The sequence below is a fragment of the Melanerpes formicivorus genome, unplaced genomic scaffold (genome assembly GCF_026170545.1).
Source record: "Melanerpes formicivorus ecotype bairdi unplaced genomic scaffold, bMelFor1.0.p_v2 SCAF_67, whole genome shotgun sequence".
NCBI lineage: Eukaryota > Metazoa > Chordata > Aves > Piciformes > Picidae > Melanerpes > Melanerpes formicivorus.
Window position 1 is genome coordinate 2,798,005 of NW_027142419.1, and position 27,291 is coordinate 2,825,295.

At 61.5% G+C, this 27,291-nt stretch overlaps 1 protein-coding gene across 3 annotated transcripts in view; it reads right to left on the minus strand.

Annotated features, from left to right (window-relative positions):
• LACTBL1 (lactamase beta like 1) overlaps positions 1-26,464 on the minus strand; it is a 34,543-nt gene extending 8,079 nt beyond the window's left edge. The window contains exons 1-6 of one of the 3 annotated variants that reach the window (XM_068162784.1): positions 26,412-26,464; positions 25,356-25,431; positions 15,088-15,229; positions 13,398-13,507; positions 9,073-9,230; positions 7,992-8,239 (exon numbers count right to left, since the gene is read on the minus strand). In XM_068162784.1, coding sequence (XP_068018885.1) covers positions 7,992-8,239; positions 9,073-9,230; positions 13,398-13,507; positions 15,088-15,229; positions 25,356-25,376 — 679 coding nt within the window. In that variant the 5' untranslated portion in view covers positions 25,377-25,431; positions 26,412-26,464. Of the gene's footprint in view, positions 1-7,991; positions 8,240-9,072; positions 9,231-13,397; positions 13,508-15,087; positions 15,230-23,144; positions 23,470-25,355; positions 25,432-26,411 lie in introns of those variants that run through there. The other 2 variants (XM_068162785.1, XM_068162786.1) reach the window with 2 other exon arrangements.
• Between the last annotated feature and the right edge of the window lie 827 nt (positions 26,465-27,291).

Sequence of the window (27,291 nt, forward strand, 5' to 3'; positions counted from 1 at the left end):
TAGAATGGGATGGGTTGGAAGGGACCCCAAAGCTCATCCAGCTCCAAGACCCTGCCACAGGCAGGGACACCTCCCACAGGCAGGGACACCTCCCACCAGCACAGGCTGCTCAGGGCCTCATCCAGCCTGGCCCTGAACACCTCCAGGGAGGAGGCAGCCACAGCCTCCCTGGGCAGCCTGTGCCAGAGTCTCCCCAGCCTCACTTTCAACAATTTCTTCCTCACCTCCACTCTCAGTCTCCTCTCTCCCAGCTCAAAGCCATTGTTCCTCTTCCTGGCACTTCCAGCCCCTGTCCAAAGTCCCTCCCCAGCTCTCCTGGAGCCCTTCAGGTCCTGGAAGGCTGCTCTGAGCTCTGCCTGGAGCCTTCTCTTCTCCAGCCCCAACCCTCCCAGAATCACAGAATCACCAAGGGTGGAAGAAACCTCAAAGGTCACCAAGTCCAACCTGTCACCACAGACCTCACGACTGAACCATGTCCTCAAGGGAGAGCTGCTCCAGTCCTCTGATCATCTTTGTGGCCTCCTCTGGACCCTCTCCAGCAGATCCTTCCTGACTCTCACAGGACCCTTCTGGCCTCTACCATTTTGTGATTCTGGGACTCCATGGCCTCTTCCTTCTGCGCTGCAGGAGGCAGTGCTCAAGTCACAGTGTCACAGTGTCACAGTATCACCGAGGTTGGAAGAGACCTCAAAGATCACCAAGTCCAAGCTGTCACCACAGACCTCATGACTGAACCATGGCACCAAGTGCCACATCCAATCCCCTCCTGAACACCTCCAGGGATGTGGACTCCACCACCTCCCTGGGCAGCACATCCCAATGGCCAACAGCTCTCTCTGGGAGGAACTTTCTCCTCACCTCAAGCTCAAGCCTTCCCTGGCACAGCTTAAGACTGTGTCCTCTTGTTCTGGTGCTGCTTGCCTGGGAGAAGAGACCAACCCCCACCTGGCTCCAACCTCCCTGCAGGGAGTTGCAGAGAGCAAGAAGGTCTCCCCTGAGCCTCCTCTTCTCCAGGCTAAGCAACCCCAGCTCCCTCAGCCTCTCCTCCCAGGGCTGTGCTCCAGACCCCTCCCCAGCTTTCTTGCCCTTCTCTGGACACCTTCCAGCAGCTCAACCTCTTTCCTAACCTGAGGAGCCCAGAACTGGACACAGGACTCAAGGTGTGGCCTGAGCAGTGCTGAGCACAGGGCAGGATGAGCTCCCTGCTCCTGCTGGCCACACTCTTCCTGCTGCAGGCCAGGATGCCCTTGGCCTTCTTGGCCCCCTGGGCACACTGCTGGATCATGTTCAGGCAGCTGTCAATCAGCACCCCCAGGTCCCTCTCTGTTTGGCAGCTCTAAGTCACAGAGCACTGAGTCCAGGGAGTGTCAGCCCTGCCCTAGGGCCAGGGCTGGGTTGCCACATTGCAGTAAAAATACCTCAGTTAATGATTACAAATAGCCCATGGCCTGCAGAGAGTGTTGGAAGAGCAGGGCAGAGAGGGTGTAGGATCTGTCTTCCCATCTGGCTGCACTGCCTTGAGAATGGAATGGAATGGAATGGAATGGAATGGAATGGAATGGAATGGAATGGAATAGAATAGAATAGAATAGAATAGAATAGAATAGAATAGAATAGAATAGAATAGAATAGGATGGCATGGGCTGGGCTGGGCTGGATGGAATTAACCAGGTTGGAAAAGACCTCAGAGATCACCAAGCCCAACCTCTCCCCCAGCACCATCTGATCAACTCAACCATGGCACCAAGGGCCTCATCCAGGCTCTTCCTAAACCCCTCCAGGGATGGGGACTCCACCACCTCCCTGGGCAGCACATCCCAAGGGCCAATCTCTCTTGCTGGGAAGAACTTCAGCCTCTTAGGTAGGATTTTGTCCTTTCCTCCTCACTGTAGAGGACTTAAACTCCTCTGAACCATTCCAGGCTTGGCCTAAAGTCTTTTTTACCTTTTTATTTTTGATTACTATTTTTTGAGGAGACCTCATTGTGGCCTTCCAGGATCTGCAGGGGGCTGCAGGAAAGCTGGGGAGGGACTTTGGAGGGTGTCAGGGAGGGATAGGACTGGGGGGGATGGAGCAGAACTAGAAGTGGGGAGATTGAGATTGGCTGTGAGGAAGAAGTTGTTCCCCAGGAGGGTGGTGAGAGCCTGGCACAGGCTGCCCAGGGAGGTGGTGGAAGCCTCCTGCCTGGAGGTGTTTGCAGCCAGGCTGGAGGTGGCTGTGAGCAACCTGCTGTGGTGTGAGGTGTCCCTGCCCGTGGCAGGGGGCTGGAGCTGGCTGAGCCTTGAGCTCCCTGCCAGCCCTGCCAGCTCTGTGACTCTATGAACAGAGACAAATTGAAGTTAATTTCAATTTTAATTCCACAGCCCTGGGTATGGAGTCCCTAAAAGCTGCTCACAGGGTCATGGAACTCTTTAGTTGGAAGATGACTTTCAAGAGCACTGAGTCCAACTCCTCACTGCCAGGTCCCCACTGACCCACTTCCCTCTCACCACATCCCCATGGCTTTGGGCCAGAGACTCCTTTGCACAGGAGCTGTGGCTTGCCAAGCCCAGAACCTGGATGACATCTGGAATGAAAACCTCCCTGCAGTTCACAGCTGAGTTTGATTTAGAGGCTGGAAGGAAACCAGAGAGGGGACATCCACTGGAGAGAGGCTGAGAGAGGCCAAAAGAGGCTCCAAGGATGCTGCAGGGACTGCAGCACTGCCTGGGGAGGAGAGGCTGAGAGCCCTGGGGCTGTTCAGGCTGGAGAGGAGAAGGCTGAGAGGGATCTGATCAATGCCTATCAATAGCTGAGGGCTGGGGGTGAGGAGGGAGGGGACAGGGCCAGGCTCTGCTCTGCTGCACCCTGGGTTAGGACAAAAGGCAATGGATATAAACTGCAGCACAGGAGGCTCCAGCTCAGCATGAGGAGGAACTTCTTGACTGTGAGGGTCCCAGAGGCCTGGAGCAGGCTGCCCAGAGAGGTTGTGGAGTCTCCTCTGGAGCCTTCCCAGCCCCATCCGGATGTGTTCCTGTGTGACCTGTGCTGGATTCTCTGCTCCTGCTCTGGCAGGGGGGTGGACTTGAAGATCTGCAGGGGTCCCTTCCAACCACTAACTTCCTCTGATCCTGGGATCTGTGATCCTGGGATCTGTGATCCTGTGCCATGCCAGCAAGCAACTTGCAGTGCTCTGCTTGGAGAGCCTCTGCTCCACCAAGGCACAGCTGAGTCAGGCCCTGTGCTGTTGGGGCAGCAGCACCTTGGTGTCCCAGCTGCCCTGACCCTGGGGTTTGCACCTCAAGAGCCCTTTTCTGGCTTGTAGTCAGGGGTGATTTGTGCAGCTGGGTGAGCAGAGAGGAGAGGCACTGAGCACCTTCCAGCAGACAATGGACTCCTTCATGTCCTCTGAAGGGAGAGTTCAAGCAGCAGCAGCACAGCTGTGCAGCCTCTTGAGGTTCATTAGAAATGATAACCCAGAGGCTGTCTGAGCACAGCAGAGGCTCCACAGGCACTGATGGGCTGCTAATTGATGTGACAAGCATGCTGGTAATAATTTACAGGAGCCTCTCCTGCTGTCAGTCACATGGATCTGAGAACCAGAGCCTTAACAAGCTGGAGCTGCCCTCCAGCCATGTCCCCAGCAAGTGCTGAGGAGGAAAACCTTTGGAGTTCCCTTTGTCAGAGCGTGGAGCAGCCCAGCTAATGAGGAGAGCTCAGAGACCAGCTGCCACGGGAGGGGTTTGGATGAAAACCCTCTGCAGAATATGGCAGGCACTGCCTTTGATCTTGGTGCTGAGCACAGCCTCTTCCCTTTGGGGTTTTGACAGCCAGGAAACGTGAGGTGACCTCAACATCCATTTGATCTTAGTGGGAACCTGATCCAGGGTGAGGTGTCCCTGCCCATGGCAGGGGGGTTGGGGCTGGGTGAGCCTTGAGGTCCCTTCTGACCCTGGCAATTGGTTCTGTGATCTTCAGTGGGGGTTTGACACTGTGCCTCTCCTCCTGGGGAGGTTTGGGCTGGAGGTGAGGAGAAAGTTCTTCCCATTGGGATGTGCTGCCCAGGGAGGTGGTGGAGTCCCCAGCCCTGGAGGTGTTCAGGAGGGGATTGGATGTGGCACTTGGAGCCATGGGTTAGCTGTCAGGAGGTGCTGGGTGACAGCTTGGACTGGATGATCTCTGAGGTCTTTTCCAACCTATGGTTGTGCTAAAGTGGCAGGGTCCAGGTCTGTTCTTGTGCCCTGCTGCTGTGGTGTGGGAGCCTTGGGCCACAATCCAGGAAACTAAAGACAGGGGAATGTAGAAGGAGCTAAGCAAGGAAAGAAACTGCACCAGGGGAGGTTGGGGCTGGACATGAGGAAGAATTCTATCACAGCAAGAGTGCTCAGGCATTGGAAGAGGCTGCCCAGGGAGGTGGTGGAGTCACCAACCCTGGAGGTGTTTGTGTGTGGTGCTTGGGGATATAGTTGCTACCTGCTTGTAGAGTAGGTTCTGGGTTGGCCTTGGTGATCCTGAGGCTCTTCTCTGACCTGAATCTTTCTGTGACCCTGTGAACCCCAGCAGTGATGGAAGCAGTGGATGGATGTCAGATTGGATGGGAGGAAGAAGTCCTTCCCCATGAGGGTGGTGAGAGCCTGGCACAGGCTGCCCAGGGAGGTGGTGGAAGCCTCCTGCCTGGAGGTGTTTGCAGCCAGGCTGGATGTGGCTGTGAGCAACCTGCTGTGGTGTGAGGTGTGCCTGCCCATGGCAGGGGGTTGGAGCTGGCTGAGCCTTGAGCTCCCTTCCAGCCCTGACAGCTCTGTGCCTCTGTGATTCTATAGCTGCACATGAACAGGGTTGCTCTAGGGTGCATTAGAAGGGCTGTGGTTAGCAGGCCCAGAGAGGTTCTCCTCCCCCTCTGCCCTGCTGAGGCCACAGCTGGAATCTTGTGTCCAGGTCTGGGCCCTCAGCTCAAGAAGGAGCTCAGGGAACTGCTGGAGAGAGTCCAGCACAGAGCCACAGAGCTGCTGCAGGCTGTGGAAGATCTTCCTCATGAGGAGAGCCTGCGGGAGCTGAGGGCTCTGGAGCTTGCAGAGGAGGAGCCTGAGGGTGAGCTCCTTGCTGGGGATGAAGCTGTGCAGGGGCAGTGCCCAGAGGCTGGAGCCAGGCTCTGCTGGGGGCTGCCCAATGCCAGCCAAGGGGCAGTGGTGGGAGCTGAGGCAGAGGAAGTGCCATGGACACAGGAGGGAGAATTTATTCCCTGGGAGGGTGAGAGAGCCTGGAGCAGGCTGCCCAGGGGGGCTGTGGAGTCTCCTCTGGAGATATTCAAACCCTCCTGGCTGAGTTCCTGTGTGAGCTGCTCTGGGTGACCCTGCTCTGGGTGACCCTGCTCTGGCAGGGCTTGGACTGGATGAGCTTTCCAGGTCCCTTCCAGCCCCTCACACTCTCTGATTGTAACTCTCTGGGACAATGAGGATTCCTACCTCATGCTGCCCACTGGCCAGGCTCAAACACCACTCTGGAGTGCCCCAGTGGGACTGAAGGAGAGCTGAAGATGTTTCACTTTCCCATCAGTGATGCAGGCACTGACAAAGCTTTTCTGTCCTCCTGAGTCACCCTCAGCCATGCACACTGAGACCTTTTGTGCTCTTGCTCCTTCCCATGACAGCCAAGTCCAGACTTTTGCTCTCCACACAGCATGAACCAGGCATGAAGCTGCACCTGCACTGAGCTCAGCCCAGCACAGCTCAGGTCACAGTGGGAAGGAGAAGAAGAGCTTCACACAGCAGCCCTTGTGTGGGCAGGAGAGTGCCCTTAGGTGGCAGGGAGAGGAGAAAGGAGACCTTGGCACATCTGCAGAAAGGGAGGGGAGTCTGCCCCTCTCCTCTGCTCTGTTCTGCTCAGACCCCTCCAGCAGCACAGCCTCCAGCTCAGGTCACACTGGGAAGGAGAAGAAGAGCTTCACACAGCACATAAGCTGTGGGAGCTGCAGCCCCAGCAGACTGCTGCAAGCACAGCAGCTTGATGTGCTCCTGAGAGTCAGAGGGGACCAAGCTGCTGCCCCTGGGGACAGCATCACGTTGGCTAAAGCAAGGCCTTGCCTGCAGGGAGAGGGCCTGGGCAGGGCTGTGCTCACTCAGAGCTTTCTCTCTGCCACTGGCCAGGTTTGGTTGGTTGTCTCTTTGCTTCCAGATGTCAGCCACATCCTCCCTTTATGGGGAACCCTTCCTCTGACTTTGGCTTGCTTTGGATGCTGCTGCACTGTGTCCTGAGCCACTGCAGTTTGCCTGTCTGCTCTTTTGACCTCAGGTCCTAGTTTTAGGACCATTAGTGCAGTCTGGAGCTCTGCAGGTGATGCAGAGTTTAACCTAATGCCACCTGAATTATCAGCTCAGCCTCCCTGGCCACCACATTCTGCAATCTCAGAGCCAAGTGGTAGGAGGTTAAAGTTCTCCTGAGCCCTGTGAGCACCTAGGACTTAGTGGAAGAGTTACTCAATGGTGAAGGTAGCAGCAGATTAATGATCTCCTGCCAGCAAGAGCAAACCTATTCATAGCTCAGGAATCCCAGATCAGGAGCCACACTGACAGCTGAATTTAGCTCAGTGATCAAGATCTGTCTATTTACAGCAAAGAGGGCTGGTGCCACCCTGACCCTCAGGTCTGCCTCTCAGGAACATCAGAGTGTTTGGGGCTGCAGCACAAAAACCTCTGTGCCACTGGGGCCTGGCTGCATAGAGCCACAGAGTGCTCTGGGCTGGGAGGGAGCACAGGGCACAAAGCTGAGTCAGTCCTCTTGGATTCACATCTCATCATTTGCTGCCTGCCTGCCCCATGGAGCTCCCTGGGCACCTGACACCACAAGCCTGCCCCAGCTCTGGGATCATTCCAAGCCCTCATCCTGCACTGCTTCCCCATGGTGTCCTGCTGCCTCTGCACTCTGTGCCCTTTGCTGTGACTCTTACAATCATAGAGCCACAGAGTGCTCTGGGCTGGGAGGGAGCTCCCCAGCTCAGCCACTCCACTCCCTGCACTCAGCAGGGACATCCTCCACTGGAGCAGGTTCCCCACAGCCCTCTCCAGCCTCCCCTTCAATAGCTCCAGGGATGGAGCCCAACCACCTCCCTGGGCAACCTGCTGCAGTGTTCCAGCAGCCTCCTGCTGCAGAACTTCTTCCTCACATCCAAGCTCAATCTGCTCTGCTCTGCTTTGAAGCCATTGTCCCTGGGGCTGGCCCTGCAGGCCTCTGCCAGCAGTCCCTCTGCAGCCTTCTTGCAGCCCCTTCAGGTCCTGGGAGGTTGCTCTGAGGTCTCCCTGGAGCCTTCTCTTCCCCAGGCTGCACAGCCCCAGCTCCCTCAGCCTGTGCCCACAGCAGAGCTGTTCCAGCTCCTGGATCATCTTTGTGGCCTCTCCACCAGCTCCAGGTCCTTCCTGTTCTGGGGCTCCAGAGCTGGCCCCAGGCCTGCAGGAGGTCTCACAGAGCAGGGGATGCTGCTGTGTTCCAGGCTTTAGACATTCCCCTTACTGGGAGTGACTAAGCCCCAGCAGTGCAGCCTGGGTCCTTTCCTAGCAGGTGGCCTGGACAAGAGCTTCCTTTCAGCACCCCATGGAGCTGCTGACAGCTTGATTCCAAAGCTCCTGACTGACCTCTGAGAACAGGCTGCCCAGGGAGGTGGTGGAAGCCTCCTGCCTGGAGGTGTTTGCAGCCAGGCTGGAGGTGGCTGTGAGCAACCTGCTGTGGTGTGAGGTGTGCCTGCCCATGGCAGGGGGTTGGAGCTGGCTGAGCCTTGAGCTCCCTTCCAGCCCTGACAGTTCCATGATCTAACACTTTGTGTACTCTGCACCTGCAGACCAGCTGAGAGTCCCTCATGCAGAGTCCTTTTGGCTGGGAAAGGTCTTTAAGGACTTGGAGTCCAACTATTATCTAATTCTATCTAGTCCTGCTCCTCAGCACCACTTGTTCTGCTTCCAGCCCTGGCAAGGATTGGGCAGGGCTGGGCAGGTCTGGGCAGGGCAGGGCAGGGCAGGCCTCACCTGAGAGCTGGCTGGCCATCCTGCGCAGGGTGACAGGCGATGGCCTGGGGGTCACAGAGCCTTTCTCCAGGAACACCAAGCCCTCTGCTGTGAACCTCTGCTCTGCCTCCTTCAGCCTCCCCAGGGGGTTCTTGATGACGAAGCTCTGGGCGTAGCGCTCCAAGGGGTCGTCGAGGGAGGTGACTTTGCCTTCCTCCCACAGCTTGTAGAGCATGAGGGTGGGGAAGATCTTGGAGACGCTGGCAATCCTGGCACAGGGACACAGAGGGGGCAGTGAGAGTCACAGAGGGGGCAGTGAGAGTCACAGAGTCACCCAGGCTGGAAGAGACCTCCAAGGTCACCGAGTCCAACCAACCACCCAACCCCAACTGATCAACCAGACCCTGGCACCAAGTGCCTCATCCAGGCTCTGCTTAAACACCTCCAGGGACGCCACCCCCACCCCCTGCCTGGGCAGCACATCCCAGAGGGAATCTCTGTCTGGGAAGAACTTCTTGCTAAGCTCAAGCCTGAACCTCCCCTGGCACAGCCTGAGACTGTGTCCTCTTGTTCTGGTGCTGGCTGCCTGGGAGAAGAGCCCAACCCCCACCTGGCTCCAACCTCCCTGCAGGGAGTTGCAGAGAGCAAGAAGGTCTCCCCTGAGCCTCCTCTTCTGCAGGCTAAGCAGCCCCAGCTCCCTGAGGCCAGCAGGAGCAGGGAAGTCATTCTGCCCTGTGCTCAGCAGGGGATGTTAGGAAGAAATTCTTCCCAGCAAGAGAGATTGGCCCTTGGGATGTGCTGCCCAGGGAGGTGCTGGAGTCCCCATGCCTGGAGGTGTTCAAGCAAAGCCTGGGTGAGCATGGTCTGGTTGATTGGATGGGGCTGGGTGACAGGCTGGACTGGATGATCTTGGAGGTCCCTTCCAACCTGGCTGATTGTATGAATACTGCTGCTGACCCTTCCAATGCTTCCCAATCCTGTGTGGAGCTTTTCCCTTTCACCCTTTCCGGGAGCCACAAAAGAGCTTCTGTCTCGCTCCTTAAGCCGGAGGCATCCACCTGCCCCTTCCCCAGCCCTCAGGCCCCTGGCTGCTCTGCCTCACCTGTAGATGGTGTACTCATTGGGCAGCCCTGAGGAGGGGTCTGAGCCATTCTTCTTCCCGAAGTTGCCAGTCCAGAGCACGGTGTCGTTGTAGATGGCGATGGCAGAGGCGGCAGGCAGGGCCCAGTCCTGCAGCTTCTGGCGCAGCATCAGATCCACCTGCAGGGCCGGGGGGGGGGCATCAGCTGGCAGCCAGCCTGCAGCGGCCCTGACCCCCCCCAGAGTGGGAAATGTGCCTCAAGAAGTAAAACTGCCACACTGCCCAGGGCTTGGAAGCAAGATGGGATGGTTACCCACCCAGCTGCACAGAAGAGCAGAGGGGTGGCAGCTCCAGACGGGGCCTGGAACCTTGTGCCCAGGTCTCGAACAGGAAGCAGCAGAAGGCAAACCAATGACTATTGGATGTGAAAGGGAAAGCCATGATAAGCTCTGAAGCATCTCATTGGGCAGATCACTCAAACCTAGATAAGTGAACTGACCTCCTCTCTTCCCATTTCCCCCTCTCTGGATGGGGCTTCAGGAACAGTGTGGCCAGCAGGAGCAGGGAGCTCATCCTGCCCTGTGCTCAGCACTGCTCAGGCCACAGCTGGAGTCCTGTGTCCAGTTCTGGGCTCCTCAGCTTAGGAAAGAGGTTGAGCTGCTGGAAGGTGTCCAGAGAAGGGCAACAGAGCTGGGGAGGGGTCTGGAGCACAGCCCTGTGAGGAGAGGCTGAGGGAGCTGGGGTTGCTTAGCCTGGAGAAGAGGAGGCTCAGGGGAGACCTCCTTGCTCTCTGCAACTCCCTGAAGGGAGGTTGGAGCCAGGTGGGGGTTGGGCTCTTCTGCCAGGCACCCAGCAGCAGAACAAGAGGCCACAGTCTCAAGCTGTGCCAGGAGAGGTTCAGGATGGAGGTTAGGAAGAAGTTTCTCCCAGCAAGAGAGATTGGCCATGGGAATGTGCTGCCCAGGGAGGTGGTGGAGTCCCCATCCCTGGAGGTGTTCAGGAGGGGATTGGATGTGGCACTCAGATCCATGGTTTAGCTGTCAGGAGGTGTTGGGTGACAGCTTGGACTTGATGACCTCTGAGGTCTTTTCCAGCCTGTCTGATTCTCTGATTCCATTTGCTTCCAAAGCTTCTGAGCCAGTCTGGCAATTTTACTGTGGAGTAGTTTTTCTCTCAGGTTAGTTTGGGGTAGTTGCAGCCCAGCACAGCACAGAAGGTCAGAACCACAGAATTCCATTGGCATAAACCCAGAGAGCAGCCCAGGCACAGCCCCCTGCACAGAGCAGCTCTGCCCCCTCTGAGCACAACCAGACCCCCCGGGCAAAGGTCCCCAGGGCTGTGTGCCAGCTCAGAGCTCATCTCTGTCCTGCTGCTGTGCCTCACCCAGAGCCCAAACCGGAGCCAGCGGCAGAGACAGAGAGCCAGCAGCAGAGCCAGAGAGAGAGCCAGCAGCAGAGCCAGAGAGCCAGCAGCAGAGCCAGAGAGAGAGCCAGCGGAGGAGCCAGACAGAGAGCCAGCGGCAGAGCCAGACAGAGAGCCAGCGGCAGAGCCAGAGAGAGAGCCAGCAGCAGAGCCAGACAGAGAGCCAGACAGAGAGCCAGCAGCAGAGCCAGAGAGAGAGCCAGCAGCAGAGCCAGAGAGAGAGCCAGCGGCAGAGCCAGACAGAGAGCCAGCAGCAGAGCCAGAGAGAGAGCCAGCAGCAGAGCCAGACAGAGAGCCAGCAGCAGAGCCAGAGAGAGAGCCAGCAGCAGAGCCAGAGAGAGAGCCAGCGGCAGAGCCAGAGAGCCAGCAGCAGAGCCAGAGAGAGAGCCAGCAGCAGAGCCAGAGAGAGAGCCAGCAGCAGAGCCAGAGAGCCAGCAGCAGAGCCAGAGAGAGAGCCAGCAGCAGAGCCAGAGAGAGAGCCAGCAGCAGAGCCAGAGAGAGAGCCAGCAGCAGAGCCAGAGAGCCAGCAGCAGAGCCAGAGAGAGAGCCAGCAGCAGAGCCAGAGAGCCAGCAGCAGAGCCAGAGAGAGAGCCAGCAGCAGAGCCAGAGAGAGAGCCAGCAGCAGAGCCAGAGAGAGAGCCAGCAGCAGAGCCAGAGAGAGAGCCAGCAGCAGAGCCAGAGAGAGAGCCAGCGGCAGAGCCAGAGAGCCAGCAGCAGAGCCAGAGAGAGAGCCAGCAGCAGAGCCAGAGAGAGAGCCAGCAGCAGAGCCAGACAGAGAGCCAGCAGCAGAGCCAGAGAGAGAGCCAGCGGCAGAGCCAGACAGAGAGCCAGCAGCAGAGCCAGAGAGAGAGCCAGCAGCAGAGCCAGACAGAGAGCCAGCAGCAGAGCCAGAGAGAGAGCCAGCAGCAGAGCCAGAGAGAGAGCCAGCGGCAGAGCCAGAGAGCCAGCAGCAGAGCCAGAGAGAGAGCCAGCAGCAGAGCCAGAGAGAGAGCCAGCAGCAGAGCCAGAGAGAGAGCCAGCAGCAGAGCCAGAGAGCCAGCAGCAGAGCCAGAGAGAGAGCCAGCAGCAGAGCCAGAGAGAGAGCCAGCAGCAGAGCCAGAGAGCCAGCAGCAGAGCCAGAGAGAGAGCCAGCAGCAGAGCCAGAGAGAGAGCCAGCAGCAGAGCCAGAGAGAGAGCCAGCAGCAGAGCCAGAGAGAGAGCCAGCAGCAGAGCCAGAGAGAGAGCCAGCAGCAGAGCCAGAGAGCCAGCAGCAGAGCCAGAGAGAGAGCCAGCAGCAGAGCCAGAGAGAGAGCCAGCAGCAGAGCCAGAGAGCCAGCAGCAGAGCCAGAGAGAGAGCCAGCAGCAGAGCCAGAGAGCCAGCAGCAGAGCCAGAGAGAGAGCCAGCAGCAGAGCCAGAGAGAGAGCCAGCGGCAGAGCCAGAGAGAGAGCCAGCGGCAGAGCCAGAGAGAGAGCCAGCGGCAGAGCCAGAGAGCCAGCAGCAGAGCCAGAGAGAGAGCCAGCAGCAGAGCCAGAGAGAGAGCCAGCAGCAGAGCCAGAGAGAGAGCCAGCGGCAGAGCCAGAGAGAGAGCCAGCAGCAGAGCCAGAGAGAGCCAGCAGCAGAGCCAGAGAGAGAGCCAGCAGCAGAGCCAGAGAGAGCCAGCAGCAGAGCCAGAGAGAGAGCCAGCAGCAGAGCCAGAGAGAGCCAGCAGCAGAGCCAGAGAGAGAGCCAGCGGCAGAGCCAGAGAGAGAGCCAGCAGCAGAGCCAGAGAGAGAGCCAGCAGCAGAGCCAGAGAGAGAGCCAGCAGCAGAGCCAGAGAGAGAGCCAGCAGCAGAGCCAGAGAGCCAGCAGCAAGCCAGGAAGCAGGGAGAGAAGCTGGGCTGCAAACTGCACATCAAAGCTGCAACAAACACATTCACACTCATTCACTCACACTCACTCACTCTCACACACTCATTCAATTCACTCACACTCATTCTCACACACACATTCACTCACACTGCACACTCACACTCATTCACTCACACTCATTCACTTCACTCACACTCATTCACTCACAGTCATACACCCACACTCCCACTGCACACACGCACTCATTCACTCACACTCACACGCTCACTCACACTCACACTCATTCACTCACAGTCATACACCCACACTCCCACTGCACGCACACACTCATTCACTCACACTCACACACTCACACTCACACTCATTCTCACACACACTCATTCACTCACTCACACACATATTCACTCACTCATACTCACACTCTCACACACATACTCACTCACACTCACTCCCACACTCATTCACACTCTCATACACTCATTCACTCACTCTCACACTGCACACTCACACTCATTCACTCACACTCACACTGCACACTCACACTATTCACTCACATTCACACACACTCACACTGCACACTCACACTCACTCACACTCACTAACACACTCACACTCATTCACTCATGCTCACTCTCACACCCACTCAATCACACTCACTCACACACTCACACTCACTCACACTCACTCACACACACTCACTCTCACACACTCACACACTTACACTCCCACTGCACACTCACACTCATTCACTCATGCTCACTCTCACACCCACTCAATCACACTCTCACACACACTCACTCACACACTCACACTCACACTCATTCACTCACACTCACACACACTCCCACTGCACACTCACATTCACTCACGCTCACTCTCACACACTCATTCACTCACACACACACTCACTCTCACACACTCACTCTCACACACTCACACTCACTCTCACTCACTCACTCACTCGCACTCACTCACTCTCACACACTCACGCCCTCACTCTCCTTCCCTCCCACTCACTCACTGCCCTCCCTCCTGCTGCAGACAGTGAGCAGCGCAGGCAGGAGCTCTGCCTGCCTGGGGCCCTGCGCTGCCAGACCTTCTCCAGGGCCTCCTTGAGGACGGGCAGGGGGTGCTGGAGGGGCACGGGCTCGGGGTAGCGAGGGCACATCCGCACCGCCTGGGGGCGCTGCTCCGGCTCCGCCGCCGCTGCAAGACAGAGAGAGAGCAGCGAGGCCTCAGCCCCCGCGGCAGCCGCAGCCTGCCCCCGCGGCAGCTCCCTGGCTGCTGCTGTGCAGAGAGGCAGCCTTGGCTTCCCTGCCCCACTGCCTGCTGCAAGCCCTCTGCGCTGCCCCGCGCCGGCTGCAGAGCTGTGGAGGCGCTGGAGGGATCCCCAGTGGGGAGGGAGCTGCCCCGGGGGTGACATCCAGAGGGCAATGCTCAGGGGTGGCCTGAACTCAGCTGGGGAGCAGTGACAGTGCTGTCCCCCAGGGCTCCACACAGGGACTGAGCTGCTGAGCATCGTTATCACTCCTACAGACAGCAGGACCCAGGCAGCAGCAGCACTGCAGGTGGCAGCAGGCTGAGTGCTGCTGTCCCTGTGCCAGGGGGACAGGAGGGCAGCCACAGGCACCTGGGCAGGCTGCAGAGGTGGTGCCCAGGGGAGCCTCAGGAGCTCCAACCACAGCAAGTGCAGGTCCTGCACCTGGGCTGAACAATCCTCACTGCCAGCACAGGCTGGGGGAGCAGGGGAGGGAAAGCAGCCCTGAGGAGAAGGACTTGGGGGTGCTGGGGGGGGAGAAGCTGGGCAGGAGCAGGCAGGGTGAGATGCAGCACAGGAGGCCAAGGGCAGCCTGGGCTGCATCCAGAGCAGTGTGGCCAGAGCTGGAGAGAGAGGATCCTGCCCCTCTGCTCTGCTCTCTCAGACCTCACCTGCAGGCCTGGGGCCAGCTCTGGAGCCCCAACACAGGAGCTGGTGGAGAGGCTCCAGAGGAGGCCACAAAGATGCTCAGGGGGTTGGAGCAGCTCTGCTGTGGGGCCAGGCTGAGGGAGCTGGGGGTGTTCAGCCTGGAGAGGAGAAGGCTCCAGGGAGACCTCAGAGCAGCTTCCAGTACCTGAAGGGCTCCAGGGGAGCTGGGGAGGGACTTTGGACAGGGGCTGGGAGTGCCAGGATGAGGACAATGGCTTTGAGCTGGGAGAGAGGAGACTGAGACTGGAGATGAAGAAGAAATTGTTGAGAGTGAGGCTGGGGAGACTCTGGCACAGGCTGCCCAGGGAGGCTGTGGCTGCCTCCTCCCTGGAGGTGTTTAAGACCAGGCTGGATGAGGCCTTGAGCAGCCTGGGCTGGTGGGAGGTGTCCCTGCCCCTGGCAGGGGGGTGGCACTGGATGATCTCTAAGGTCCTTCCAAGCCAACCCAGTCTGTCATTGCATGGTTTGAAGCACCTGGTGAGCTCTACAACCAAGCCCTTTCTAAACTGGGATGGCTTTTCCCACAGGACACTCAATCACAGAGCCCTGGAGGGTGATGGGGAATGCAAACTGAACGATCTCCTTGGCATGGCAATCACCCCAGGTTAGGGCCAGAAGTGCTGGAGCCTCTCTAGGCAGCAGCAGAGCTGTGGGGTCCTCCCCCCAGCCAGGGCTGTTGTCCTCTCTACCCTTGCAGCAGCAAGGAGGCAATTGTGTGTGCTCTCGGTGGGGGGGGAATCATCCACGGTGGGAGAGAGGCAGCTCCTGGTCCCACAGAGTCCTGTGGAGGCCATCAGCCAGCTGAACAGTGGCTACTCACTGGGCTCCAGCTTGGGCAGGCTGTACTGCCACAGGAAGCAGCCTGTCATGGCCAGGGACAGCAGGAAGAAGAAGATGACCAAGATGTGGATCCACTTCACCTCCATGGCAGCAAGCTTGAGCAGGCTGCGGCTGCTGGGCTGCTGTGGGCAGGGAGGACAGAGAGCAGGTCAGGGGCACAGCAGCTGCCAGCCCTGCACAGCACCCAGGGGCAGGGGCACAGCAGCTGCCAGCCTTGCACAGCACCCAGGGGCAGGGACACAGCAGCTGCCAGGCCTGCACAGCACCCAGGGGCAGGGGCACAGCAGCTGCCAGCCCTGCACAGCACCCAGGGCAGGGGCACAGCACCCAGGGCAGGGGCACAGCAGCTGCCAGCCCTGCACAGCACCCAGGAGCAGGGGCACAGCAGCTGCCAGCCCTGCACAGCACCCAGGGGCACAGCAGCTGCCAGCCCTGCACAGCACCCAGGGGCAGGGGCAGAGCAGCTGCCAGCCCTGCACAGCACCCAGGAGCAGGGGCACAGCACCCAGGGGCAGGGGCACAGCAGCTGCCAGCCCTGCACAGCACCCAGGGGCACAGCAGCTGCCAGCCCTGCACAGCACCCAGGGGCAGGGGCAGAGCAGCTGCCAGCCCTGCACAGCACCCAGGAGCAGGGGCACAGCACCCAGGGGCAGGGGCACAGCAGCTGCCAGCCCTGCACAGCACCCAGGGCAGGGGCACAGCACCCAGGGCAGGGGCACAGCAGCTGCCAGCCCTGCACAGCACCCAGGGGCACAGCAGCTGCCAGCCCTGCACAGCACCCAGGGCAGGGGCACAGCACCCAGGGGCAGGGGCACAGCAGCTGCCAGCCTTGCACAGCACCCAGGGGCACAGCAGCTGCCAGCCTTGCACAGCACCCAGGGGCAGGGGCACAGCAGCTGCCAGTCCTGCACAGCACCCAGGGGCAGGGGCACAGCAGCTGCCAGCCCTGCACAGCACCCAGGGGCAGGGGCACAGCACCCAGGGGCAGGGGCACAGCAGCTGCCAGCCCTGCACAGCACCCAGGGGCAGGGGCACAGCACCCAGGGCAGGGGCACAGCAGCTGCCAGCCCTGCACAGCACCCAGGGGCAGGGGCACACAGCAGCTGCCAGCCCTGCACAGCACCCAGGGGCAGGGGCACAGCACCCAGGGCAGGGGCACAGCAGCTGCCAGCCCTGCACAGCACCCAGGGGCAGGGGCACAGCACCCAGGGGCAGGGGCACAGCACCCAGGGGCAGGGGCACAGCAGCTGCCAGCCCTGCACAGCACCCAGGGCAGGGGCACAGCACCCAGGGGCAGGGGCACAGCAGCTGCCAGCCCTGCACAGCACCCAGGGCAGGGGCACAGCACCCAGGGCAGGGGCACAGCACCCAGGGGCAGGGGCACAGCAGCTGCCAGCCCTGCACAGCACCCAGGGCAGGGGCACAGCACCCAGGGCAGGGGCACAGCACCCAGGGGCAGGGGCACAGCAGCTGCCAGCCCTGCACAGCACCCAGGGGCAGGGGCACACAGCAGCTGCCAGCCCTGCACAGCACCCAGGGGCAGGGGCACAGCACCCAGGGGCAGGGGCACAGCAGCTGCCAGCCCTGCACAGCACCCAGGGGCAGGGGCACAGCAGCTGCCAGTCCTGCACAGCACCCAGGGGCAGGGGCAGAGCAGCTGCCAGCCCTGCACAGCACCCAGGGGCAGGGGCAGAGCAGCTGCCAGCCTTGCACAGCACCCAGGGGCAGGGGCACAGCAGCTGCCAGTCCTGCACAGCACCCAGGGGCACAGCAGCTGCCAGCCTTGCACAGCACCCAGGGGCAGGGGCACAGCAGGTCCCAGCCTTGCACAGCACCCAGGAGCAGGGGCACAGCAGCTGCCAGCCCTGCACAGCACCCAGGGGCAGAGGCACAGCAGCTGCCAGCCCTGCACAGCACCCAGGGCAGGGGCACAGCACCCAGGGCAGGGGCACAGCAGCTGCCAGCCCTGCACAGCACCCAGGGGCACAGCAGCTGCCAGCCCTGCACAGCACCCAGGGGCAGGGGCACAGCAGCTGCCAGCCCTGCACAGCACCCAGGGCAGGGGCACAGCAGCTGCCAGCCCTGCACAGCACCCAGGGGCAGGGGCACAGCACCCAGAGCAGGGGCACAGCACCCAGGGCAGGGGCACAGCAGCTGCCAGCCCTGCACAGCACCCAGGGGCAGGGGCACAGCAGCTGCCAGCCCTGCACAGCACCCAGGGGCAGGGGCACAGCAGCTGCCAGCCTTGCACAGCACCCAGGGGCAGGGGCACAGCAGCTGCCAGCCTTGCACAGCACCCAGGGGCAGGGGCACAGCAGCTGCCAGTCCTGCACAGCACCCAGGGGCAGGGGCACAGCAGCTGCCAGCCCTGCACAGCACCCAGGGGCACAGCAGCTGCCAGCCCTGCACAGCACCCAGGGGCAGGGGCACACTGCAGCAGAGGGAAGCTCCTGCAGGGGCAGGGGTAGATGCCCTTCACAGAACAGAGGTCATCCAGTCCAGGTCCCTGGGCAGAGCAGGGGCACCCAGGGCAGGGCACCCAGGGCAGGGCACCCAGGAACACATCCAGGTGGGGCTGGAAAGGCTCCAGAGGAGAGGAGGCTGCTGCAGCCCCAGAGCTGGGCATGGCAGCCCCCATGGACAGAACTGGAGCCAGGGATGGCTTCTTGCCTCCCAGGGAGCTCCACAAGACCTTGGGTCCCCCTCCTTGCTGGCCAAGAGCACTGTGCACTGCTTGCTCCTTTTCCTCATCAGCCCAGGCAGGCAGGACTCTGCTGCAGCTCTCATTTCCTCCCTCCTCAGCCATTATGACTTGTTCCTGGTCGTCTTTCCAAGCCCTTTCCCCCTCCCAGAGTCCAGCACCTGCTCATGGCAGCCCCCAGCCAGAGCTCCTGAGCAGATCCTGCTCTCGTGGCTGGAGTTGTTCAGCACATTCTGCCCTTACCCTTCTGCTCTGTGATTCTCATTCTGTCACCAACCAGCTGCAGGCTTTGGCATTCCCAGCTGCCACGGGTAGGGACAGGGGCTGACATTTTGGGGCTGTGCAGCTCTCACGAGGCTGGAGCCCATCCAGGCTGGTGAGACAGCCCCAAGGCTGCTGGAGAAAAGCAAGGAGCAGATGAGAAAGGCTGAGGTGGCTGAGCCTGAGCTGTGCTCCCTCCCTGGCTGCAGGGCAGTGTGCTGCTTTGGGAGGGCTGGGAATCACTGCTGGAAAACACAGGCTCTGCCTTTTGCACCCCATGTGCTCCATTGTGCCAAAGCTGCTCCAGGCAGCCTGGGCTGACTGGGGAGAGAGAAGGATTGAAGCACTGCTCTGACACCCCCCCAGGGCCTGTGCCCCATGTGGTGCTTTATTTTATTATTGAGATACAGGAGAGCTGATACAAAACCTGCTGCAAGGCAACTCAGCCTTGGTACCCCCAGCTGGGGACCCTGCAGAGTCACAGGTCACAGATGTGAGAGGCTGGAAGGGACCTCTGGGGATCCTCCAGACCAGCCCCCTGCCAGAGCAGGACACAGAACCCAGCACAGGGCACACAGAACACATCCAGATGGGGCTGGGAAGGCTCCAGAGGAGACTCCACAACCTCTCTGGGCAGCCTGCTCCAGGCCTCAGGGACCCTCTGGGACCCTCACAGATCCTCCTCATGCTGAGCTGGAGCCTCCTGTGCTGCAGTCTCCATCCACTGCCCCTTGGCCTATCCCAGGGCACAGTGAGCAGAGCCTGGCCCTGTCCCCTCCCTCCTCACCCCCAGCCCTCAGCTATTGATAGACATTGATCAGATCCCTCTCAGCCTTCTCCTCTCCAGCCTGAACACCCCCAGGGCTCTCAGCCTCTCCTCCCCAGGCAGTGCTGCAGTCCCTTCAGCAGCCTTGCAGCCTCCCTTGGACTCTCTGCAGCAGATCCCTGTCCCTCCTGAGCTGGGCAGCCCAGAGCTGGATGCAATCTTGCAGGGGAGGTCTCAGCAGGGCAGAGCAGAGGGGGAGGAGAACCTCCCTGGCTCTGCTGCCACCCTCTGCTGAATGCCCCCAGGACCCCCTTGGCCTCTTGGCCCCCAGGGCTCATTGCCACTTCCAGCCTTGCCCAGGGCTCTGTGAGGATCCAGCTGGCAACTCTGACAACTCCAGGCTGCAGTTCAGAGTATCACCAAGGTTGGAAGAGACCTCAAACAGCATAAACCACCACAGCTCTTTCCAGGGCCCTGGATGTCTGCTCAGGAAGCCTCACACACATGCCTGAGGGCAGCTCTCTTCAGCTGCTTCCATAACTTGATCAAAGCTTCCAAGCTAGGCTGGGACCATGCAGGTACCTGCAGAGCCTCTCAGCCCTGCAGCTGCCAGAGCACAGGGTCCATGCTCCAGCAAGGCCTTTGCCACCATCCCCAACAGCAAACTCCTGGCCAAGCTGTCAGCCCCTGGCTGGGACAGCAGCTCTCTGAGCTGGGTTAGGAACTGGCTGGAGGCTGAGCCCAGAGAGTGGTGGTGAATGGTGCCACAGCCAGCTGGCAGCCAGGCACCAGTGGTGTGCCCCAGGGAGCAGTGCTGGGCCCCAGCCTGTTCAATATCTTCACTGATGATCTGGAGGAGGGGATGGAGTCAGTCAGCAGTGAATGTACAGATGACACCAAGCTGGGGGCAGGAGTTGATCTGCTGGAGGGTAGAGAGGCTCTGCAGAGGGACCTGGACAGGCTGGACAGATGGGCAGAGGCCAAGGGCAGGAGACTGAACACATCCAAGTGCCAGGGGCTGCACATTGGCCACAGCAACCCCAGGCAGAGCTACAGGCTGGGGGCAGAGTGGCTGAGAGCAGCCAGGCAGAGAGGGACCTGGGGATGCTGGTTGATACTTGGCTGAACATGAGCCAGCAGTGTGCCCAGGGGGCCAAGAAGGCCAAGGGCATCCTGGCCTGCATCAGGAAGAGTGTGGCCAGCAGGAGCAGGGAGCTCATCCTGCCCTGTGCTCAGCACTGCTCAGGCCACACCTGGAGTCCTGTGTCCAGTTCTGGGCTCCTCAGGTTAGGAAGGAGGTTGAGCTGCTGGAAGGTGTCCAGAGAAGGGCAACAAAGCTGGGGAGGGGTCTGGAGCACAGCCCTGTGAGGAGAGGCTGAGGGAGCTGGGGTTGCTTAGCCTGGAGAAGAGGAGGCTGAGGGGAGACCTTCTTGCTCTCTGCAACTCCCTGCAGGGAGGTTGGAGCCAGGTGGGGGTTGGGCTCTTCTCCCAGGCAGGCAGCACCAGAACAAGAGGACACAGTCTCAAGCTGTGCCAGGGGAGGTTCAGGCTGGAGGTGAGGAGAAAGTTCTTCCCAGAGAGAATTGTTGGCCACTGGGATGTGCTGCCCAGGGAGGTGGTGGAGTCCCCATCCCTGGGGGTGTTCAGGAGGGGATTGGATGTGGCACTTGGAGCCATGGTTTAGCTGTCAGGAGGGGTTAGGGATTAGGCCATAGGTTGGACTTGCTGAGCTCTGAGGTCTTTTCCAGCCTGGCTGATTCTGTGGTTCTGTGGTCTAGTGGCACTGCACAGCCATGGAAGCAGAGGCATGGAGCTCTCCTCTCGGCAGGGCACCAGGCAGGCAGCAGTGTGAGGAACATTCATCACCCTGAGGAGATGCTCTGCCTGCTAAGCTGTCCTGCAGGAGGAGTGCCACTTTCACCCTCTGGCTGTGAGCCCCTGATGGACAGATACCTGCAAACCAGACTGCTCTCACTTCCCACCCCAGCCCCTCTCTGCTCTCACCTCTCCCTCAGCTCCTGTGCATCACTGTGCTGGCTTTAGGCTGTGCCTCCCACATCTGTTCACAGATCCTGAGCAGAAGGCAGTGCAAGGTAAATAAATCCCTGCTGGGTGTCAGAAGGAAACCAAAGCTCATCCTGCACCACCCCAGTGCAGAGAGAGCTACCAGAAGATTGAGTTCCCCAAACCATTTCTCTCTCCTCACTTCTGTGCCCTGCAGAGCTCCTCACTTGCTCCTGCCTGACCTTGGCTGCATTGCTTTGACTAAGTATCAGAGTCTCACAGAATCACCAAGGTAGGAAGAGACCTCAAAGGTCACCAAGTCCAAGCTGTCACCACAGAACTCATGACTGAACCATGGCTCCAAGTGCCACATCCAATCCCCTCTTGAACACCCCCAGGGATGGGGACTCCACCACCTCCCTGGGCAGCACATCCCAAGGGCTGACAACTCTCTCTGGGAAGAACTTTCTCCTCACCTCCAGCCTGAACCTCCCCTGGCACAGCTTGAGACTGTGTCCTCTTGTTCTGGTGCTGGCTGCCTGGGAGAAGAGCCCAACCCCCACCTGGCTCCAACCTCCCTGCAGGGAGTTGCAGAGAGCAAGAAGGTCTCCCCTGAGCCTCCTCTTCTCCAGGCTAAGCAACCCCAGCTCCCTCAGCCTCTCCTCCCAGGGCTGTGCTCCAGACCCCTCCCCAGCCTTGTTGCCCTTCTCTGGACACCTTCCAGCAGCTCAACCTCTTTCCTAACCTGAGGAGCCCAGAACTGGACACAGGACTCAAGGTGTGGCCTGAGCAGTGCTGAGCACAGGGCAGGATGAGCTCCCTGCTCCTGCTGGCCACACTCTTCCTGATGCAGGCCAGGATGCCCTTGGCCCTCTTGGCCCCCTGGGCACACTGCTGGCTCATGTTCAGGCAGCTGTCAACCAGCACCCCCAGGTCCCTCTCTGCCTGGCTGCTCTCAGCCACTCTGCCCCCAGCCTGTAGCTCTGCCTGGGGTTGCTGTGGCCACAGTGCAGCCCCTGGCACTTGGATGTGTTCAATCTCCTGCCCTTGGCCTCTGCCCATCTGCCCAGCCTGTCCAGGTCCCTCTGCAGAGCCTCTCCAACCCTCTAACAAATCAACTCCTTCCTCCAGCTTGCTGTCATCTACACATTTGCTGATGACTGACTCCATCCCCTCCTCCAGATCATCAATGAAGATGTTAAAGAGCACAGGGCCCAGCACTGATCCCTGGGGCACACCACTGGTGCCTGGCTGCCAGCTGGCTGTGGCACCATTCCCCACCACTCTCTGGGCTCAGCCTCCAGCCAGTTCCTAACCCAGCTCAGAGAGCTGCTGTCCCAGCCAGGGGCTGACAGCTTGGCCTGGAGTTTGCTGTGGGGGATGGTGGCAAAGGCCTTGCTGCAGTCCAGGCAGAGCTCATCCACAGCCTGCCCCACAGCCACCAGGCAGACCCCTGGGCATGGAAGGAGATCAGGTTGGAGAGGCAGGACCTGCCCTTCCTAACTCCATGCTGGCTGGGCCTGAGCCCTTGGCCATCCTTCAGGTGCAGTTATTGCCCCCAGGATAATCTGCTCCATCACTTTCCCTGGCACTGAGGTCAGGCTGCCAGGCCTGGAGCTTCCAGGTTCCTCCATCCAACCCTTCCTGTGGATGGGGACCACCTTGGCCACTTTCAGTCCTCTGGGACCTCTCCAGTGAGCCAGGACTGGAGGAAAATGATGGAGAGTGGAAGTCTAACTTCTCTGCTCCAATCTCTTGCCCCTTTGGTCCAGGGGGAGGCAGGGAGGGAGCAGCTGGTAGCTTCCCCTGGTCCTTGGCCAGGGAGGTTCTTGTGCTGCCCACTGATTGTAAACCCCTGCACATATTGCAGCTCAGCTCCACTGCCCTGCACTGCAGGCTGGAGCTCTGCTGCTGGAGGCAGCTTCTGGGCTGGCAGCTGAATGCTGGGGGGGAATCTTCCACCCACCAGCATCCCTCAGTGACCCTTAGCCCATGAGCACAGCCAGGCAGGGGGATGGAGGCTACCACCCAGGCAGAGGCAGGTGACTGCAGACCCCTCAGCAGCAGGAGCCCCCCAGCTTCCCATGGGGAGCTGAGCTCTCTGCTGTGGTTTTTTCCTGCCCCCTGATCTCTGAATAATTAGGATGAAGAGGAAAGGAAGACTTCACACCCAGCTCCCAGCTGCAGCACCCTGCCCCCCCCTGCCCATCCAGGCAGATTACCACAGCCCCTGCCAGTGCCCAGCCCCAAACATCTCAGCACCACTTAGGGAGAGCTAGAAGGAGCCCCAGGCCCCCACACATACCATCAGCAGGAGCTGCCTTGGTCCCAGAGGCTGCTGTCAGGGGTCCCAGCATGTGCAAGAGGCAACCAAAGGCCAGCAGCTGCTCCCAGCCCCGGGCAGGGGGGCCCTGAGCACCTTGCCATGCTGCAGGGTATCAGGGGCAGGGGCTCCTCAGCCACTCTGCTTGAAGTGGCCACTTCGGGTGCCTGGAGGTCCTGCTCCAGGTCTCCTCGGCCACTGGACTGGTTCAGACCCTCCAGAACGTGCTGCTGAGCTCCCCTGGGCAAGGAGATTAAGCAGCAGGCAGAGAATAGCCTCTGTGCCCAGGAGAGTGCCAGGGAGATTGGATGTTAATTCCCCCTAATGCTTCCCTGCCCTGTGTGCAGCACAGCTGAGAGCAGGAGGGTTCACCATCTATTTATAGAGGCTTCATCTCCTCCTGACAGCTGAGCAGGAGCAGATTAACTGCTGGCAGGGACAGCCCCTGGGTGCCTCCAGCCAGGCAGCCCTGGGCAGGCAGGGCAGGGGGCAGGCTGGGCAGGGGGCAGGGGGCAGGCTGGGCAGGGGGCAGGCTGGGCAGGGGGCAGGGGACAAGCTGGGTAGGGGGCAGGGGGCAGGGGACAGGCTGGGCAGGGGCAGGGGACAGGCTGGGCAGGGGGCAGGGGGCAGGCTGGGCAGGGGACAGGCTGGCGAGGGGACAGGGGGCAGGGGGCAGGGGGCAGGGGGCAGGCTGGGCAGGGGGCAGGGGCAGGGGGCAGGCTGGGCAGGGGGCAGGCTGGGCAGGGGGCAGGGGACAGGCTGGGCAGGGGACAGGCTGGCGAGGGGACAGGGGGCAGGGGGCAGGGGGCAGGGGGCAGGGGGCAGGGGGCAGGCTGGGCAGGGGGCAGGGGGCAGGGGGCAGGCTGGGCAGGGGACAGGCTGGGCAGGGGGCAGGGGCAGGGGGCAGGCTGGGCAGGGGGCAGGGGGCAGGGGGCAGGCTGGGCAGGGGGCAGGCTGGGCAGGGGGCAGGGGACAGGCTGGGCAGGGGACAGGCTGGCGAGGGGACAGGGGGCAGGGGGCAGGGGGCAGGGGGCAGGGGGCAGGGGACAGGCTGGGCAGGGGGCAGGGGCAGGGGGCAGGCTGGGCAGGGGGCAGGGGGCAGGGGGCAGGCTGGGCAGGGGCAGGGGGCAGGGAGCAGGCTGGGCAGGGGACAGGCTGGGCAGGGGGCAGGGGGCAGGGGGCAGGGGGCAGGCTGGGCAGGGGACAGGGGACAGGGGGCAGGGGGCAGGCTGGGCAGGGGGCAGGGGGCAGGCTGGGCAGGGGGCAGGCTGGGCAGGGGGCAGGGGGGCAGGGGGCAGGGGGCAGGCTGGGCAGGGGACAGGCTGGGCAGGGGGCAGGGGACAGGGGGCAGGGGGCAGGCTGGGCAGGGGGCAGGCTGGGCAGGGGGCAGGGGGCAGGGGGCAGGGGGCAGGCTGGGCAGGGGACAGGCTGGGCAGGGGGCAGGGGACAGGGGGCAGGGGGCAGGCTGGGCAGGGGGCAGGCTGGGCAGGGGGCAGGGGGCAGGGGGCAGGGGGCAGGCTGGGCAGGGGACAGGCTGGGCAGGGGGCAGGGGACAGGGGGCAGGGGGCAGGCTGGGCAGGGGCAGGGGGCAGGCTGGGCAGGGGGCAGGCTGGGCAGGGGGCAGGGGGCAGGGGGCAGGGGGCAGGCTGGGCAGGGACAGGGGGCAGGCTGGGCAGGGGGCAGGCTGGGGAGGGGGCAGGCTGGAAAGGGGACAGGCTGGGCAGGGGGCAGGCTGGGCAGGGGGCAGGCTGGGCAGGGGACAGGGGGCAGGCTGGGCAGGGGGCAGGCTGGGCAGGGAGCAGGCTGGGCAGGGGGCAGGGGACAGGGGGCAGGCTGGGCAGGGGACAGGCTGGGCAGGGGGCAGGGGGCAGGCTGGGCAGGGGGCAGGCTGGGCAGGGGGCAGGGGACAGGCTGGGCAGGGGGCAGGGGGCAGGGGGCAGGGGGCAGGGGGCAGGCTGGGCAGGGGGCAGGATGCAGGCTGGGCTGCCCTTGGGCAGGGGAGCTGGAGGAGCTTAGGCTCAGGCACTCTCTGGGCTTCATCCTGAGCTGCCTGCTGGAGTTCCCCCAGTGGCAGGCAGGGAGTCACTGCTGGCAGCTCTCTGCCCCCAGCTGGGGCCGGTGGTCTCTCTCCCCTTAGCTGCTGGGGGCTCTGGGGGGGGCTGAGAGTGGAGCCCTGCACGGGGGGAGCCTTACCCGCAGCTGGAGCCCATCCATGGCTGCTCAGGAGGCTCTGCTCATCCCCTGGGCTGCTGTCTGCACAACCAAAGGGCTGGGGGGAAAAGAAGCTGAGAGTTAGTGCAGGGAAAGCTGAGCTGGAGCAAGGAAGCCCCAAAGCTCAGCTGGGCAGACCAGGAGGGTCTGGGACAGGGACCTGAACCACAGCAGCCACACGAGGGAAGCCCTCAGTGGGACCTGCCCTGTCCCTGCCTCAGCCCTGGCAGCTGCCTGTGCTTCCTGCAGCAGCTGGGACTTGCCTGGCACCACCACCAGCCTCCCCCCACCTCCCAAACACAGGCAGCTGCAGCTTGGAGACCTTCAGGGCTGGCACATCTGCTCTGTGCCTGCTGTGTGAGGGTCTCCCAGCCCTCCCCCTGGCTTCCCAGCCTTGCTGCCTCTCCCCAGCCAACACCATCCTCCCTGGGCTTGGGGATCCCAGACACAGCCAAGCAAACCTGTGCCAGCTTGGGGAGCACAGATGGAGGGAATGGGTTGGGTTGGAAGGGGCCTGAGAGATCATCCAGCTCCAGCCCCCTGCCCTGGGCAGGGACACCTCCCCCCAGCCCAGGCTGCTCAGGGCCTCATCCAGCCTGGCCCTGAACACCTCCAGGCAGGGCACAGCCACAGCCTCCCTGGGCAGCCTGTGCCAGAGTCTCCACAGCCTCCCTGCCAAGAATCTCTTCCTCTCTCCAGTCTCATTCTCCTCTCTCCCAGCTCAAAGCCATTGTTCCTCACGCTGGCACTCCCAGCCCCTGTCCAAAGTCCCTCCCCAGCTCTCCTGGAGCCCTTCAGGTACTGGAAGGCTGCTCTGAGGTCTCCCTGGAGCCTTCTCTTCTCCAGCCCCAACACTCCCAGCCTCCCTGCCAAGAATCTCTTCCTCCTCTCCAGTCTCAGTCTCCTCTCTCCCAGCCCAAAGCCAAGAGAATTGTCACCACTGCCACCTTCCCCACAGCTCCTCCTTCCTCTCCTGCTACCTGGCAGTGGCAATTCACAGCCCCCTCCCCTGCCCCCCCTCCCCCATGGAGCTCTTACCAGCCTTGCTGCACCCCTCCAGCTCCCAGTGCTGCTGAATTTGGGGCTGCTGTGGAGCTGCAGATGTTAAGAGCATCTGAAGCACTAATCCCAGCAGGCAGCCTCTCTGGGCACAGATTAATCAGCCATGCCTCACCCCTCCTCAAGCCCTGCAGCAGCTGGCCAGGGATCCAGCCCCAGCTGGGGGCTGCTGCTGCTTTCACAGCTCAAGCAGCACAGCAGAGGGGAGAAGGGCAGCTGGGGGCCCTCAGCACGCTGGGGGCTGAAGTGTTTGACCACCCTGCTGGCCCCTGGGGAGGACTTCTACAGGGGGACAGAAGCTGGCAGAGCAGAGGCTGTGTCTTGATTTCAGTGGAGCACTGGCCACTGCCCCAGCAGCCTCCCAGCAGGGCTGGAGTGTGGCCTGGAGGGTCAGGGGAGGGTCAGGCAGTGAGGTGGCTGTGAGCTGGCTGAAGGGAAGAAGCCAGAGAGCTGTGCTCAGTGGATGGAGGCCTGAGTCTGGTGGAGTCCCTCAGGGGTCAGGGCTGGCACCAGGACCTTTCAATCTATTCATCAATGACCTGGCTGAGGGCACAGAGGGCGCTGCCAGCAGCTTGCTGGTGGCACCAAGCTGGGTGGAGAGGCTGCCACAGGAGGGCTGTGCTGCATCCAGCCAGACCTGGACAGGCTGAGAGCTGGGCAGGGAGAGATGGAATGAAATCCAACAAGGACAAGGGGAGAGTCTGGCAGCTGGGGAAGGGCAACCTCACAGATCAGGATGGTTTGGGGACTGAGCTGCTGCAGAGCAGGGAAGGGGAAGAGGACCTGGGGGTCCTGGTGGGTGGGAGGTTGACCATGAGCCAGCAATGTGCTCTGGTGGCCAAGAAGGCCAAGGGCAGCC